Here is a 15,793-nt window from a genome sequence, read left to right as displayed (position 1 = left end):
CCAAGCCCAAGCCTGTTGTGGGGTACAAAGACAGGGCAGGCATACCATGGTGGGGTGTCTCTCCCCCATCTCCCAGGCTGGCATGGGCAGCCTCATGTCCACGTCCTGTGGCTCAGCCACAGAAGTAGGCCTCCTGAGTGTGGCCCCTCACTCCCCATGAGCCCCTGTCCAGCAAGCAAGCCTGCAAGAGAGTCAGGTTCCACAGAGGGAGACGGGAGGGCCTGAGAAACATTCTTGAGAGTGGGCTGTGCGTCCCTGAGGGCTTCTTGCCTTTCTAGGTATGGGAGGCAAACAACTGAGTGGAAAAGGGTGGTGATTTTATACTCAAAAGCCCTCTTGCATCTGGAAAATAGTTGTTTTAATAAAATAAAGACAATCCAATATTTCCCCTTAGTTTCTAGTAAGCGACCCAATTTTTTTTCCCCACAGAATAAGCCCTCCGTAAAGGTGAGTCCTGTGAGTTCGTGGGCAGCTAGTGAGCAAGTCATGGTTTCCAGATCACCGCTCCCAGGCTCCCAGGGTGCTTTCCTTTTTATAGAGTGCGTCCTTGGACAATCCAAGGCCAAAGTCCCACGGGCCGTGGAGTGGTGCAGGGTGTGCGGCTCTGAGGCCAGCAGCCCTTTCTCGGGGGAGACGCTCCTGAGCCCCAGGCACCGCGTCAGCCCACATTTGCGGGGTGCTGCTGCAGCTCAGGACACACGCTGCTCGGCCAGACTTCCACCGTCTCTTTCTTCCTACCCTTCTGCAGACCAGCAGAATATTCTCCCCTTCTCATCGCCGACCAGGAGTCTGGTCTGGTTTCTTGGGAAGAGAAGGAATAGACAGGAGCGTTAGAGCCAAGTGTGAGTCCCACTTAGCCCAGCCGGCCCTCAGGCAACTGTGACACAGGGGGTTCAGTCCAGGACCCCGTGGGGCCTGCACCTGGCCTCCACCTGAGGCAGGGGGAGGGGCTGGGAGAACTGGAGAATGTTTTGACCCAGGGGGAGGGGGACTTTTGAACTAGGAGGGCTGCGGCCTCCTTCGTGACTACGGAGGGACACTCCAAGATGTCCAGGCTGCAAGTGGCAGGATGAAGCCCAGACTTTTCTCGCCAACATCTCCAGGTGTGCCTGATGTCCCCCCAGCCAAACGAATGGCAAGGTTTCTAGCAGAGAAGTAGGGCTCTGGACCCTCTGTCCCTTTGCCCATGGCCCACCCTAGCCTACCTCACTTCAGCCTGGCTTCTAGAACACTGTGTGGGTCCCACCACCACGGACCCTGAGCCACCCACTCCAGGGCAGTGAGGGAAGAAGGGAAGCAGCTCTCCAAGGTCCATAGCCTCCTGAGGCTACACTTCCTAGTGTGTGGAATGGATTAATGATAGGAAGTACCGCTTACTGCCATGGGGTAGCTGTGAAGAATAAAATGCTCTCTATCAAGGGTAGTGTCTCAGACTCGTCTATTCTACACTGCCTTAGAGCTTTCAAAGGCTTTTTTTTTTTTTTTTTTTTGTGACATAGGATCATCACTACACCAAATGTTATAATCGGTAGTGAGCCTCAGGAAAAAGGTCTCTCTATAGCATGAAACTACAAAGCCATATACTTTTACCCTTTAGATTTCTTCATGAATTCATGGATATTTGAGAGCGAGCGAGCAAGAACATGTGCGTGTTAAAAAAACGTCCCAGGGCCCGACATGGGCACCTTGTTTGCCTCTTGTGCGTGGTGGGCCCTCCCAGGTCCCTGTAGTAGTGAGACCACCTTCCAGGGCCAGGCAGCCTGAGCCTAGAGCTGTAGGGGGGGCCTTTCCTAGGGGTGCCCCTGGCGCCCACTGCTGGAGGCCTGAAGAAGCCAGGCCTTGGTTACCTGGACACGGCCAGAGCTGTCACCGCAGGGCTGGTCTTGCTGGGCTTCCCGGTCAAAGCAAGGCTGACATCCAGCTCTCGGCACAGGGCAAGATTCTTCTGCCACCTGTGACCTGTGCGGATGGTGCAAGGGAATCGTTCGAAACCCCGAGTGGGCTCACACACATGCACATGTACGTCCACATGCAGGGCCACAAACACATACACACGTATTTATATTTGTGGTCAGCAACTTGTTAAATTGAGGGGGAAAATATATTTAATCTTGGCCTTGCTGTTGCAAAAAGGGCCGTCCCAATTTAATTTGCAGCCTGTGATAGTTCCATGTGCTGACGTGCTGCGGTATCCATTGTGTACCAAATTGGATTTGTGTATTATTGCTTTCTAAATTGCATGCCTAGTTCAGCAAAATTGTTCATCAGTGTTTACTGGCTTTATGCTTAATAAGATGCCCCACAATACCTTGCTGCCAGGATGTAATGCAGCCCGTAATTGCCTAGTAAAAACAAATTACATAAAGTCGGCATTATCAACTTATCTAAATCCTCTCACGCCACAACCAATAATTAAATGCTGAGAACGTTTTTTCAAAAAATATAACTCAATGATTGTTACTTCACTCATTTTAATGACTGCATTTGGGGACAGACACTAATTCCTTCAGCATGGAAGGGTGAGATGGAGACACATGGGCAGGGTACATCCCCGCGAGGTCCCTCAGCAGCCGGGCGGGAAGATGCCGCTGCCCCAGCTGGGCCCAGGAAATGCATGCGCATTTTGTGTCTGTGCAAAAGTCCAAACAACAAGCCTTCCCCAAGCACTTTTTATGTACCAGGTTGAGTCCAAATCTACGGGGCGATTCCTAAAACGAATTGTGCTCAACGGGGTTGGTCCTTGCTTCAAATGACAAATAAATGAATTCCAAGCAGAAATTAGATTACATCTGTACACAAATGCAGCATCCTTAATATCTTCAAAGATCTCCTCTCTTTCCCCTTACGACATCTGAGGGATGCAGCGATATACACGCCAATAGGACACGTGTGCAAATATCTATGTGTCGTGCCCAATACTGTTGCTTTCCAGCAAAACCGTTTCGAGCAGTATTTTGAGAACAGCAAGACCTCCACTGGCTTGGGTTTGCAAGCCTTCACATGGACTTGCTAGCTCCATACTGTGGCCCAGCCTGGTTTTTATGAATGTGTCTGCGCCCTCATGTCATTTCACCTGAATCCTCCCTTGAACTGTGATCACAACCCTGGCACGTAATTCTATTTGACAGTGGTGACCTCAGGCAGGTCAGGGCAAACGGCAGGGGAAGGATGTGGACCTGGGCTTGAGGGGGCTCTTGCCAGCCTGAAACTGTCTTTGAGCTCCCTAATGTCATCAGCTGGTATATGGGGGGGGGGGGGAGAGGCTCTTTCAAGCCTGTGAAAATTATAAGGACGACCTGCATTTTGTTGAGTAGATTCTTGTCTATGTCCTATTATTTTTCTGTCATCACGTTAGGATGTACAGGAGCACCCCCATCTCACGGGGAGGGGGGGAACTGAGGGACAGAGAAGCTGTTGGGGACAGAGCCAGGTCTAGAGCCTTGTCTCCTGCTTTTTATCTCATTTTCCATTGCTCTGGACCTCACTCCCAATGAGCACAGTCTCAGCACAACTGCTGATTCCGAGTAGAACCCCATGAATACGCTGGCACTTCCAGAATCAGCAGAATGTCTCTGACGTGCCCTTTGTTCATCTGTCTTTCCATCCACGCAGCGTTCTTGTTCAGACATCCATTTATCTACCTTTACTTCATTGCACCACCATGGCTCCAGAAGTGGGCAGTACCGCCCACGCCGGAACTGGCATGCTCTCAGGCAGGTGCACCACAGACAGGGACACCTGGGCAGGCTAGAGAACAAGGATCCTGTGCTAGCTCTCTTCCAAGACTGTGGCAGTCGGGGAGGAAGTCTGGGCCCTGCTCTCCAAAGAAGTGCTGTCAGTTTCTTAGAATACACAAGCCCCACACATCTTTCTTTTTACTCTGAGATGGGCTGATGCCCTGTAGTCCCAAAGACCCTTGAGACACTAGGAATAATGAAGCGAATGTGGTTGTAGATCCTTGTGAGCTCACCGCTCTGGGTCAGCCCAGATTATTGACAAGTGTTTCCGGATGGCCCTACTTTGAAGGAAGGGATTCCCTGTGCAGAGCCTGGGACCTAGTAAGGGCTCATCAGATGTCTGTGTATGCTTCTGTGAAGAAAGAACCATAAATGGATGGCTAAATGACTCAAGGAGGTGTGGAGTACATTCTAGAAAGGAACTAACTGAAAATGGCTACTCTTTTCAGAAGGCAGCCCTCAGCACTCTGGGAAATTCTCTCCCATGAAAGATCATGGGTCCTGGGATGCAGAGCAAACCAGAGAGACTCATGATGACAGGAGAATCCATACTTCATGGTAACACCTTTCCTGTTGTCACAGACACCAGGAAAGATGTCTCAGTCCTGGGCCAAAATCTTCGATGAAGATAGAGCTGAGAAAGGTTTGCTGCACTGGAGGAGGTGACGGTGGGGCCATTGGGACAGCTGTGGTATAAGAGAAGGAGGTGATGGCTTTGATGGTGACCTTTGGGTCTATGGTCGGGGGTGGTGCTGTCGATAGTGATGCATGGCAGCATCTGTGGTCGAGGTTAGTCTGGCAGTGTGACGTGAGTCCGAGGTTGGTTGTGTCTGCTCTCGTGGCAGAAGTGAAAACTACAGTAGTCATATAACTTTGGGCAAGTTACTAAGCCTCTCTCTGCTTCAACTTCCTTATCCTACACAGGGGTGTCAGAGTAAAATCGACCTCACACGGTTGCCGTGACAAACAAGAGAACTCACGGCAAGTGCGCACCATGGAAGCCGCTCCTGGCCAGCCCTCTCCCTCCGGGTTCCGAAATGGTGGCCATGCCCGTTGTGGTACCAGCGGCCATGATGGCAGAAGAAAGAGCAGATTTCCCTCCTGTAGGCCCATCTGCCACAACCCAAAGAGGGCTTTGGAATAGTTGTTCCCTTACTTTAGTGCACACCACACTTACCTGGGGACCTGTTGGGTATGGAAATCTAACAAGCCCCAATCATTTGCTGGGGTTTAAGGTAGGAACAGGATCCAAATCTACATTTTTAATAAGGCTCCTGGGCGATGCTGATGCAGAGGACCCCCAGACCCACTTTGAGGAGCTTGCCATGGGGTTGGGTGGGTTGAACCAGGATCCACAGGGAAGGCTAGGGCACTATGGAACCACTTCTTCTCCCCAGGCATATGGTAAGGCCCCTCCGTGGCCCCTCCTTGCTCCTGTCTGTAGCCTGGCTATCTAGGCAAGTAGGTATTTGGACCCAGGCCCTAGGCTGGGAAGTTTGGCATTGAAGAGTCATCCAGGCAGATGGAGAACATTAAACCAAGTTCTGCAAGGCGTGTCCCCCCCGCCCCATTCTGAAGCTCAGGAGGTCCTGACAACCACCATCACCACTGTTCACATGTCCAGGGAGCATCCCAGAGCTCACTGGTCCCTGCAAGATGGGGCCAGGATGCAACAGGACTTCTCCATGATGCTTCACATCTGCTAGGAGCTTGCAATAAACTATGCTCTGTCCCCCCAACTTGGCAACATCCAGAGAGACTTGACGGCTTCCCTGGGCTCTGTATGCCTGAATGGCACTACAGGAGGGGAGAGGAGAGGGACGACTGAGCAAGGCAAGCGTGCCCCGCACCCTAAGCAGGGCAGGTACCTCTAGGGCTTGGAGGTGGGGCTGAGGTCTCCTCTGGTGCTGCCAGCCCAGGAACAGACGTCTTCATGTCCTCAGTCCTCCAAATCTGTCCAGAAAAGAGAAAAGGCCATGGCTGGGGAAATGATCCTGTCTGTAGGCTCGGGCCCATTCCATTCCCTCACGTCCAAGGGACTCTGAGGGAAGGTGTGGGAGCCTGGTCCCCTTTCACCTCCACTATTAGTGTATTCTCTGGGAAAGATTACTTGGGCTTCGGCCAAGCACAGTTCAACTTGGATGGGTTCACTTTGCACTCCTGTGACAGGGCATCTGCCCTCAACCTCAGCTCTAGGGGTGACACTCAGCAGCTAGTTTATTGTCATTTTACCTAGCTAATGCCTTCTCATCCTGCTGCCGCCATCCCTGGAGGCCTCCCTCCCCACTCAGCAGCTAGGGTTCCCCATCCTCTGTGTCTGGCTCTTGGTCCCAAGCCCTCTTGTGAGCGTCCTCTGGCTGACCACATATGGCTTCTCACTTGCTGAGTCTGGAAGTTCCGTAGCCAAAGGACAAGGACCAGCCTCCCCTTAATGCTTCTGTGAGCTCCACACCGGGCCTAGCACAGTGCTGGGCCATCCCAGGAGCTCAATTATCTTCCTGGATGAATGAGTGCTGAGGGTTTGAAAGACTCCCACTCATGACTTGGGGGTCTGTGAAAGAAATGCACCTGCTACTCAGACAGCCCGGGCTCCTCTGACTGACCCACAGCGTGGGCCGCACCCCACCAAGCCCAGGCCTCGCTGACCTCCTCATGTTCTGGCTAGCCCAGGATGCCCGGCTCTCTGCAGAGACCATGTGCCCCTCAGAGCCCACAGATAAAGGCTTCTTGAAGGGACTTCCTCAGTCTTATCTCTTGCTGTCATACAGCAAGCTTTCATAAATATTTGTAGAATTCAATGGGCATTTTCTTGAATACCTTGTGGCATATTTGACATTTCCTTTCATAAACTGTGGAATTCAATTGACAGTTTCTTGAGTTAGCCTCTGAATGATTCCTTCTTTACTTATTCCTTCATCTTTCCTGTCAGTCTCAGAAAAATTACCTTGTTCTTCACCTCAGTGTTTGTTTCCTTCTCTTCCTGGTTTCTTGCTGAGGGAGGATGCTCTCCCTCACCACGGCCTTCCTAAGAGGATCCATGGCACTCTTTGATTATCCTGGTCATAGCATGCATTGCATACATGTATTTTCTTTTTCTCTTCTCTTCCAGGATATGAGCATCTTAAGGGCCTATTACCATTAAGTTCTGTGTCCCCTATGGCTTGTATGAAAAGTTTGGCCCAGAGCCAGAGTTAGGTGTTTGGATAGATGAATAGATGAACAAATATGTGGGTGGATAGATGGGTTCATTGATAAATGGATGGGTATATGGAAGGATAGATCACTGGATGGGAGGATAGGAACAAAGGAATGAAGGGAGGGAGGGAGAGAAGGAGGGAAGAAGGAAAGGAGGAAGGAAGGACGGAAGGAAAGAAGGAAGGAAGAAAGGAAGAAAGGAGGGTAGAGGGATAAATAGTTGGGTAGGTAGGTAGATGTATTACTGGAAGGATGGATGAATAGATGGACATGTAGATGGATGAATGGATGGGTAGATGGAAAGATAGACGGAAGGATGCATGGATGATGAATAGGTATAGAGATAAACAGCTGGATAGATTAGTGGGTGGATAGATGGGTGGATGGATGGATGGACAAGTGTGTGAATGGATGGCTCAAATATTTCTTTTCAGCACTGGGCTATGTTCTTGTGCATTTGACCATTTGGCTTTCACACCTTGTGACAATAAGTATTTATTTCATTACATGAGTGTATGTATATATAAAATTATACATATATAATTTTATTTATTTATTTATTTATTTATTTATTTATTTATTTATTTATTTACTTTTTGCCTGGAGGGAGACTTGCCTTTGCCCTCACTTGCTGTGGAGATCTGGTCTGGTCTGCCACCTGGCTTGAAATGCAGCCTACAGATTTAGACTCTTGGAAGAAGTGAGCAGAACAGAGAAAAACACTTTCTTGTACCATGCCTTCATTTTGCCCAAGACACACCTACCCGAACCATGCCGTCTTGACTCCCAGTGATGATGACATTGTTTGTGTCCCATGCTGGCCCCTCCAACACGCAGCAGCAGGTTATGGCTCCTTCAGGGCCCCAGGCAGTGGTGATGCTGGCCAGGGGTTGTCCATTGACATTCCATAGAGACAAGTGGGCTCCCGCACAGGAGACAATGGTGCCCTGCAGCACGAGAGCCAGCTTTACTCCATGCTGGGGTCACTGCCTGCCCATCCGCCACTTGCTCAGACAGAGTTTGTACACCCAATCACCCTTAACCTGCTATCTTCTGAAGACTATCCAAGGTAATCCAAGACCTTCTAAGACACCTACTTCTTCCCAGATGACTCATAGGTCTGCTGTGTTTTCACACACTGCAAATTCCTGGCTATTTTCCTATTGCAATAATGTGTTTGGATACTGCTTTCCCTGACACAAGCTGACTGGCTCACCCTTTGGACTCCTCCCGCAACCCTCTCCCTGACCATATACTGACTGGCATAGAAGACCCAGCTTGGAGACTGCCCCTGGCTCTAGACATGGGACCTATACCTGGCTGGCTGGCCCTCTACCCATGAAGAAAATCTGGATATCACCTGGTGGAGGGCAAGGACAGAGGTTTGAATGATTGTATATGACTAATAAAATTGGACAATATCCCTCTGAAGGGAATTTCTGAGGAAAAATGTCCCCATTGAATCTCCTATAATGGTTATGTCCAGAGTTTTCTTCTCAAGTCCTTGTCTATGTTATAGCCAATGGTGTAGTGGTCACTGTCACCGAGGTCTCATAAAACCAGCTGGAGCCATGCTTTTGAGCCTTGCCCTAACCACAAAAGGGATGTAGGCAACTCAGTGCCCCTCCATAGCCCCCTGGACTTGGCTCCGTCATGTCCTTTCCTGAACTGTTTGGTATAGAGTCTGCTTGAGGCCAAGGACCATGTTGATATATCTCTGCCCAGTACCCAGCACTGGGCCCAGCAGGCACTCAATTGGTGAACTCGGTTGGTTTCAGGACAAGTTGAAGTCAACAAGTTGTTGTCCTGATGTAAGTCTTCTCTGAGGACTGAGGACATTATTCTATATGGGTTTTATGCTCTCTCAGATCAGGGCTTTTTTCTTTCCTAATGCCACCAATTCATTCGTTCACCCACCATCCATCCATCTATCCAACTATCCATCCCCTCTCTATCTGCCCATTTACCTATCCACCCACTAATTCATCCAAATATCCATCCACCCACATACCTATTCATCCATCCATCCATCTATCCACCTATCTGCCTGCCACTCATCTGCCTATTCATCCTTCAATCTCCCCATCCATCCATCTACCCATTTATCCATCTATTATCCATCCATCCATCCATCCATCCATCCATCCATCCATCCATCCACCCTCTATCTGCCCATGTAACATTCATCCTTGATTCAGGCCTACCTGGAGACCACTTTTGACTAAAGTTGGTACCAGGAGCCTTCTTAATCATCTCCCCCTCCTTCTATTAACCCCTTGCCCATTCTATCCATGTGCTGGACTCCTGGGGCTTTCTGTGAGCAGATGCAGAGGCTTTGAATCCTCAGGGAACCCTGTGCCCTATGATGGAGATTCTAGCCTGGGAGAACCTCCATATTGAGATTTAGATATATATTTCTCTAACTCTCTCTCTTCTCTCTGTCTCTGTCTCTGTCTCTTACACACACACATGTTCCTGACAGGCTCATCTATGGTAGCCAGCACCGAGGGACAAGCAGAAGCACTTCCTGCCATGGAGACCAGAAGCACCTGCTGAGTTAACACTCATTTGCAGTCAGTGAGCTGAATTAGTCAGTCAAGCCCAGCAGATTTCTTACCAAAGCCAACTTCATGCTTGTGCCAGAACAGACACTTCCCACCACCCCCACCACCCTGAGGGAGAGAAATAAAAAAGGAAAAAATAAAATCTAGACCCAGATGCTGCCCATGTTGATGGCTCCACTCTGTCTGGGTAAAGAATACTCCATACTATCGGGAGCCTCTTCACATTCTTGGGTGGTCAGCCTCTCTTTGCCCCTGGGTTTTCTCTTGGGGCACTGCACCGTGCTGCCAGGCAGGCTCCCAGACATTGAGAAGGCAGGGCCTTACTGAGACATCACTGATGGCGAGAGCAGAGATGCCTTCTCGGTGGGTAGGCAGGCGGGCCACGTGGGTGAGGTGATCCAGGTCCCACAGGATGCAGGTGCAGTCTTGGGAGCCACTCACCAGGAGGCTGAAGGTGACCGATGCTGCCAGGCACGTGACAGCCTGTGTGTGTCCATACAAGGCCTGGAGACAAGAGGCAGACCCACAGCTTATGAGAGGGACTCTCAGTCCAGCTACTTGGGGAGATATCCTGTCCTCCTTTTCACTGTTGGGTCCCAGAGGAGAAAAGAGAGATTCAGGGTGATTCTGTGATCCCAAAGTCTGTGGTATGTGCGCACGTGTGTGTGTGTGTGTGTGTGCACACGTGTGTCCATGCTGGCCTCTCAGCTCAGTTCCATCCATTTCTGGGAGTTGGGGCCCAGCCAGGGTGGATCTGCAGTCCTTTTGTCAACCGAAACAGAGACCAGTAGCGCCCTCTTGCTGTGTGCTCAACTGCACTTGTCTTCCATCTAGTCATAGGCAAGGACACTGATCTGCAAAGTGTGGCGTTCCAACCAGGTGCATAAGCATCATCGGGGAACGGGTTAGAAATACAAATTCTTGGGCCCTGTCCAAGACCTACTGAATCAGAAACTCTGGGGCTGGGGATCCAAAGCATGGGCTTTCACAAGGCCTCCAGGAAACGTTCGTGCTGCTCAAGTTTAAGCATTACGCCGAGGGAGCCTCGGAAACTAATATGCCTCTGCCCACTAAAACGGGAAGAGGGCAGGGAAGTCAGGTCATAGTGAAAAAAACATACGACTTTTCATGTGCGATGGGTCTGGGTTCATAGCCTGTCTGGCCACGTGGCAGCAGGTGACTCAGGGCCCTGGTCCTGCCCCTCCGGTTGGCCTGCGCTGGGTCTGGCCTGGTTCGTAGATGCCCGCGTATCCAAATAGGGCCAGAGCCCTCGCTCCCCTGGACGTGTGCCAGAGGGGCTGGGGTGACCTGACACCCCCAGGCCCACTGCTGCTGGCAACAGTATGGCTTCAACATCGCAACTGTCCCAGAAGCTTCCAGGTAAGCCTGGAAGGATCTGAGAACTCCTGTGTGTGCCCCTGCTGGCGTCCTTTGGAATCTGCCAGAGAAGTGTGGAGGCGGCATTCTGAAACGTGATTACGCTGGCTGGTTGCCTAGTGGTAAATCTCCACCCTCAGGACAGAGGACTGCTCACTCATTTGGGTCAATGAGGCTGAGCATCATTTTTCAAAGCTGTCACTTTGCCCGGTCACCACAATTAAAAGTTCCGCCAGGGATTCCTGTTTGTTTCTAATAGGTCTTAATGTGGCACCAACCAGATGGTGCCGGCAAGGTTCTGGACGTGGCCCACAGAAGACGGTTTGGGTCATCTTAGGAGACTAGAAACTATCTAAATGAAGAGAAAAACAGAGGCTTTGACCGGAGCTCTGATGACTAAGTTCTGACCTCAGGGGCCACGGTGATTCCAAAGCGTGTAAGCCGGGGGACCCTGCAGTCAGGGCTGGGGATTCAGAAGGAGCTCTGAGCCCAAGTGCCTACGTGTGTGCTGTCCATTAATGGGGCCAAGTCTGCTGCTTTCCGAGAGGAGGCCCTGGAGAGTGAGGGGGACCAGCCGGCATGCAGGCAGTGCCCATCCACCGTGAGGCACTCAGCCACCCGCTTCGGGAAAGGCTGGGGAAATCAGCGAAAGAGGACAGCAGATTTAAATGTGTTCTCTACTGGCTCTTTTGTTTTCTCAGAATACGGTAGTCCCCCCCCTTATCCATGGGGGATATGCTCCAAGACCCTCAGCAGATGCCTGAAACTGTGGACAGTACCCAACCCTATGTCTACTGTGTTTTTTTTTCCTATACATACATACCTATGAAAAAAATTAACTTATGAATTAGGCACAGTAACGGATTAATAGCAATAACTAATAATAAAGAATAGTTCTAACAATATACTGTAATAAAAGTTATGTGAATGTGACCTCTCTCTCTCTCTCTCTCAATATCTTATTGGACACTGTACTCACCTTTCCTGTGATGTGATGATGTGAGTTGATGAGATGACATGAGGGGTATGACAGGCACCGTGACACAGTGTTACACCAGTACCGACCTTCTGACAATGAGCCAGAAGGAGGAGCATCTGCTTCCAGGGCGGGGTTGACCGCAGGTAACTGCGACCATGGGAAGTGAAACCAGAACAATGGGGGGGGAGGGGACTACTGCAGTACCTGTCTATATGGCCAGTTAAAATAACTGCATGATGTCATCATACCTAACTAAAGTAGCAAAAAATAAATAAAATAAAAACCTCTGGAAATAACTGCTCATGCTGGACACCTGTTGTGAGATGGGCACTCTGAGTCGTCGGTGACACGGTAAAGCTATGGATAAAGCATCACATCCCTGCTTGGTAATTCTACTTCTTGAAATTTATTTTAAGGAAACAATTAATCAGAAGCAAACAGCAATCTATATAAGTTGTTTTCTGCAGCACTATTTAAAACAGTTAAAATTTGGAAGTAATGTAATTGCCTAGTTTTAGAAGAAATGGTTTATTAAACTGTGGCGCACTGACATAATAAAACAATTGAAATGTAATTTTATGGAAATGGAATAATGCGGAACAAATGAAATGTAAATTATAGAGACTGTGGAAAAGCAGAAACAATTTGATAGGCTGGGCGAAAATAGAATAAACATACCTACACAATGATCAGAATGGTATAAATATGTGTATCTGGGCATGGCAGTATGCAACAAAACTTTTATAGGGATTGGAAAGAATTATTCAACTTTGAAGTGAATTTGACATTTGTCTTTAATGTTGTCATATCTTTCAAAAATAAAACCCTCAAAAAAACTGTTTATGAAACTACTTAATGATGATTTTGTCAACAAGTGGGGGGCAGATCACTGAGCAGCTGGTGGTCTGGGGGAGCCCCAAGGCCATGTCAGCTACCATAGGTAAATGAGAAAGTGTGCTATTTGGCCTAGGAAATAAGAACGTGTGGGATTCTGCATCCTTTCCCTCTTGATTTATAACTAGGAGAGGATGATGAATGGCATTTTTATGCTGTCAATACTGGGGCTTTTACAGTTCATCTTCATTTCTAAAAGGGACCTCAGAGCAGCTGGGGCAGCCCACTTCCCCGACTCCCCAAGGCCAGCTCTGCAGTCAGGCTGGATCTCTGGCTATCCCCAGAGTGGTGCCTGGGAGAGGGGAAGGCTCCACAGAGTAATGCACTGTCTCTTCACTTAAGTCTGGCATTAGAACCCAGCCTCCTGACTGCAGTTCATGGAAAGGAGCAGGGAAACCCAGAACGATGTGAAAATGTGAAAAGGCAGGGCGCTCCGAGGCTGGCTTTGGAGGACCGCCTTGGAGAGTCTGGTGAAGGCAGCCCGCGCGTGGCCCACACTGCTGCCCCAGCCCGGCAGGTGCCATTGCTCCTCAGGATTCACCCGCCCCCTCAGCACTGACTTCCTTCACCTCATGTTCATGAGAGTCCACCGTGCACTGCCCATGCGCTGGCGGGTGGCTTGAAAAGCACCCAGAGGAACCCAGGATCAGTTCCGGTGAAACATGTTCAGTTTAGGAAATCTGGCCCATGGTGAGTTTTGTATGATTCGTTTGGGTTTTCGTTATCTTGGGTCTCTACGGCTAACTATAAAGCGGATGTAAACACAAGTTGCACTGCAGAGTTGAGGAGACCTAGTGGTACTGTCAGGCAAGTTCAAGGGTGCAAAGGCAGGAAGCGTGGGCTTAGAGTTAGGCCGACCTAGATTAAAATGCAAATTCGCTCTTTCTGAGCTTCGGTCTCTCCTGTGCAAGTGGGAATGATAGTGCCTGCTTTACAAGAGGAAATGATTGCACGAGTCGTAGTAAACAGTAAGGACACTGTGCTTGTTCTCAGAGCAGCGGTGGCTCCTGAGACGGGACCAGAATGAGGCCATTGCCCCCTGCTTTTGCTCTATTCCTGCACAACCACTTCTGTTCTGAAACAGCCTTTCCATTTCTGCCTCTAGCACCAGTCACTTAACTTCCTTGCACGGGCTTTTTTTTCAGCAGTAAAGTAAGGACGATAACAGTACGTATTTGACAGGGCTGTGGAGAAGGCAAAATGTTTGGCATAAAATGTCCCTGGCACATGGTCAAAAACGGGCTCTAGCACAAGGAAACTGGTTTCATTGGCTCTGCGGCGCAAGCAGCGTCTCTCATGGAGGCGTGGGTCTCCACGGAGGCGCCTGCCCCGCGGGCTTGACAAATCCACCGTGGCCATGAAACCGTGGCCCTCTCATGGCACAGAGCCGTGGGCTGCCCCCAGTGCCTCACTGTGTTCTCTGCTCCTGAGGGAGGCAGGGCTTTCGGGGCTCAGGGAGTTGGGCCACACTAGGGTGCTGCACCCGCCCCAGGCACCGTCCCCACCGAGGCACCATACCTGCTTGAGGTGCAGGCTTCTTGGGCGGCCTTTGGCTATGCTGAGCTCCCACACACACACCACAGCGCTGGTCCCAGAGGTGATGATCACTGTGGGGGCTGGGCACACGGTACACAGACAGCGGCCCCAGGGAGCCAGGTTCTCGAACGTCATTAGGATCTAGAGGAGACAAGCGGGATGAGCCCTGGTGCCCCGGCCAGCACAGGGCTGAGGTCCAGGACAGGGGGACACAGGGACAAAGGCAGGTCTGGATACTGCTGGCTTGCCTGTGGGCCATGGGAACGGGGGGACATTCACTTGTTCGGGAGGCTGGCTCTGGTGACAAAATCCAGACAGTCCAAGCCTGTCCCCAGGGAGCTCACACTCTAGGGAGTGGGGAGAGACAAGCAAGCAGGAAGTCATGGGGACATTGTGAAAATCCCTTGGGAGCATAGTGAGCCTCAGGAGGCCAACGACAGCCTGAGGAGGTCAGAGACCGCTTTCAGGAGGGGCTGATATCTGGGACTGGTTTCAGGCTGCCTCATGAAGTGGTAGGGAAGGCTGGGGGTGGAGAGGCAGAGCTTGGTGGGCAGGGAGTTCACGCCATGTGATCAGTGGGTGGGAATTAGGGTGGGAGGGGAGGGGGGCTAGGCAAGGAGCCTGGGAGGCTGCCAGGGCCCCAGCAAGAAGTGAGGTCACTGGATGGCCTGAGTCAAGGATGGAGTCATGGTTAGTCAAGACTAACCAGATGGTTGGCTTCTGGCACTGGCTGAATGCTTAGTGACTGTCCTCTGACTCTGAGCCATGACCAGGGCCAGAGGAACGCTGACTTCCCACCCAGGCTGAGTGAGAGTCTGAGTGGCCTCCACGTAGCCGAGTGACCAGCTGGTGGCAGAGACTGCTCTAAGGTGACGGCGTGCACCGAGAACTTGCAAGCTCCACTCCTCCGAACACAGGTTGGAGGCTTGGCCCACAAGGGCCCTGAGCCCAGCCGTATAAACCTCTCCCTCCCAGGCAGGGGGCACGGCCACGTGGAGGCAGTGGGGTGTGGTCAGCTGTGCCTGCTTTGGGCCAGCCCATCCCCTGACTGCCTCTGCCCCAACAGACAGAGGCCGAGGCCCCATGCCTGCCCTGCTCCCTGAGCCAGCCCCTGCATCCCACGCCCACCCACCTTGTCAGAGCCATAGTTCCCCAGGCAGCAGCTGAAGTCATCAAAGCCCCAGCTGAAGGTCCTGTTCCAGAGAGGAGGCAGCAGCACCTTGTTCTTCTCCACGGCCAGGATGCTCTTCTCGGTAGAGACGATGTGGCCAATGGCTCCTTTGGGCGATTCGGAGCCTAGAGAGAAAAGGTACATATCTACCCTGCAGTTAGTATGGTGGAGCTTACACGCCAAAGGACAACACCCCCTATCACTGGGCCCAGACAGGAGCCACGGGAGGTGACCCAGACTTGGCAAAGCACCAGCCTGGGCAGGGGCCACTTGCTCGCCAAGGCACCGCACCCGAGGGCCTCACTCCAGGGGCCGTGTCAGACCCTGGTCCCGAGCTGGG

At 51.1% G+C, this 15,793-nt stretch overlaps 1 protein-coding gene across 3 annotated transcripts in view; it reads right to left on the bottom strand.

The window, feature by feature from the left end:
* Window positions 1–336: 336 nt before the first annotated feature.
* WDFY4 (WDFY family member 4) overlaps window positions 337–15,793 on the bottom strand; it is a 292,015-nt gene continuing 276,558 nt past the window's right edge. For 2 of the 3 annotated variants that reach the window (XM_035023705.1, XM_035023715.1), the window contains exons 56-62: window positions 15,415–15,599; window positions 14,265–14,423; window positions 9,821–10,000; window positions 7,697–7,879; window positions 5,606–5,690; window positions 1,848–1,959; window positions 337–801 (exon numbers count right to left, since the gene is read on the bottom strand). In XM_035023705.1, coding sequence (XP_034879596.1) covers window positions 735–801; window positions 1,848–1,959; window positions 5,606–5,690; window positions 7,697–7,879; window positions 9,821–10,000; window positions 14,265–14,423; window positions 15,415–15,599 — 971 coding nt within the window. In that variant the 3' untranslated portion in view covers window positions 337–734. The remainder of the gene's footprint in view (window positions 802–1,847; window positions 1,960–5,605; window positions 5,691–7,696; window positions 7,880–9,820; window positions 10,001–14,264; window positions 14,424–15,414; window positions 15,600–15,793) is intronic. The other variant, XM_035023725.1, reaches the window with a different exon arrangement.

This window comes from Mirounga leonina, unplaced genomic scaffold (genome assembly GCF_011800145.1).
Source record: "Mirounga leonina isolate KUSES-001 unplaced genomic scaffold, KU_Mleo_1.0 Mir_114, whole genome shotgun sequence".
In the NCBI taxonomy this organism is placed as follows: Eukaryota; Metazoa; Chordata; class Mammalia; order Carnivora; family Phocidae; genus Mirounga; species Mirounga leonina.
The sequence above is the reverse complement of the archived record's forward strand: the minus strand, read 5'-3'. Positions and strand labels throughout refer to the sequence as shown.